Below are 1,357 nucleotides of genomic sequence, written 5' to 3'. Positions count from 1 at the left end.
TTGTTAAAAGAAAAGCAGTGATATTTCACCATATCAATGTACAATAGACTTAAGAGCAAACAACCCACTCACAAGTAGGACTTGCTTAAGTATGATAATGGAATAAGCATAAAGTATTGTTACTAATCAAGTGTAAAACTAAAAATCAAGAACAACAAGTGCCTTGAACAATCATTGATAAGAATAAATACCCGTACATAACCCAATTAAAAAAACTAAATTTTAAAAATCATTAGAGCAAAGAAACTCACGGTAGAGTCGAATGGAATGCCTAAACTATTGTCTCCAAAAATATTCCAATCCACCTGATCAAGATATAATAGGACATATAGAAAAATAATATCTTAAAATATCTTTGACAACCATATAAAAATAGATGATATACCTCCAAGAAACTCTGAACCGCTTTTCCGCCACACCAAACTATTACATCGTTGGACCGTAGCCTAGCAAGATCAGCAGAAGAGCCTAAAATTACATATTCACAACTAAAATCATATTAAGATGTGGAAATGAGACAAATATTCAATAAGAAATGAAAACGGTAATGAGACAAATATTCAAACAAATCCAAAACAATCATAAAAACAAAATGTTTTTTAAGCAGCTAAGTTGAATGAGGGTTGTACCGTATACCTTCTCAATCACAACCCCATTGCAAATACTCGGAAAATTTTGAATGATTTTCTCTATGATAGATAAATAAGTTGCGTAAAGGTTTGTTGCCTCAAATCCCAGAGAAGGTCGTCGAAATTCCCTATTGTGAATCATGAAACAAAATTTAAATAAGAATACCCAAAAATTCAAAAAAAAAAGTCCAACCAAAATGAAATGGGGAAAGGGATAATTCATGATTTGTAAGTAAAACAAAGACATATATGTTTTGTAATTCTCCCAGCAATGGAGAGCTATGTTTATTGGAAGAAAGGGTGTAGGAGAACTGTTTTAGAAATAAATTCTGATGCCAATAACTTATCCGAAGATATTAATAATGGGACCACCCTCGTAGCGCTACAGAAAAAGAAAATAAAGATACAATGGATGAGCTATCATAGTCAAAAGAGTCTGACAACAGTTCGGAAAACGAATAGAAATTACTTTTGTGATATTGCAAGTCCCCATGAAGATCTCCTTAAAGTCAAGATTACAGCGGGCAAGACTGGAAAGGAACAAACAAGAGTTAATAGTAAGGGAACTATGCCAAAATAAAGTAATAAATTACCCAGAGATGACATATTTTAAGCTACAATGAGAACGATTCTAACTATGAAACTAACATGAATTCACCGGGAGCAGACATAAGATGAAATTATTTGCAACGACGTCCCACATAAACTATGGTGTCACCCGGAACAAT

The 1,357-nt window shown here is 32.9% G+C and overlaps 1 protein-coding gene across 1 annotated transcript; it reads right to left on the bottom strand.

Annotated features, from left to right (window-relative positions):
* Positions 1–293: 293 nt before the first annotated feature.
* Positions 294–1,357, bottom strand: LOC131612956 (uncharacterized). Its single transcript, XM_058884692.1, has 3 exons — positions 1,099–1,357; positions 637–757; positions 294–446 (listed from the first exon to the last, which is right to left on the bottom strand). The coding sequence occupies exons 1-3, from the start codon at positions 1,233–1,235 to the stop codon at positions 345–347; spliced, it is 360 nt and encodes a 119-aa protein (XP_058740675.1). The 5' UTR covers positions 1,236–1,357; the 3' UTR covers positions 294–344.

Source organism: Vicia villosa, linkage group LG6, assembly GCF_029867415.1.
Source record: "Vicia villosa cultivar HV-30 ecotype Madison, WI linkage group LG6, Vvil1.0, whole genome shotgun sequence".
In the NCBI taxonomy this organism is placed as follows: Eukaryota; Viridiplantae; Streptophyta; class Magnoliopsida; order Fabales; family Fabaceae; genus Vicia; species Vicia villosa.
Note: the sequence above shows the minus strand (reverse complement) of the source record. Positions and strands in the feature narration are given on the sequence as shown.

Excerpts from the sequence above, each read along its gene's own strand:
- LOC131612956 (XM_058884692.1), bottom strand. The coding sequence starts at position 1,235 with ATGTCATCTCTGGGTAATTTATTACTTTATTTTGGCATAGTTCCCTTA. Across the intron at positions 758-1,098 it reads GGACTTGCAATATCACAAAA|GGAATTTCGACGACCTTCTC; the intron begins GTAATTTCTATT and ends GATTCACAATAG. Across the intron at positions 447-636 it reads ATGGGGTTGTGATTGAGAAG|GCTACGGTCCAACGATGTAA; the intron begins GTATACGGTACA and ends TGATCTTGCTAG.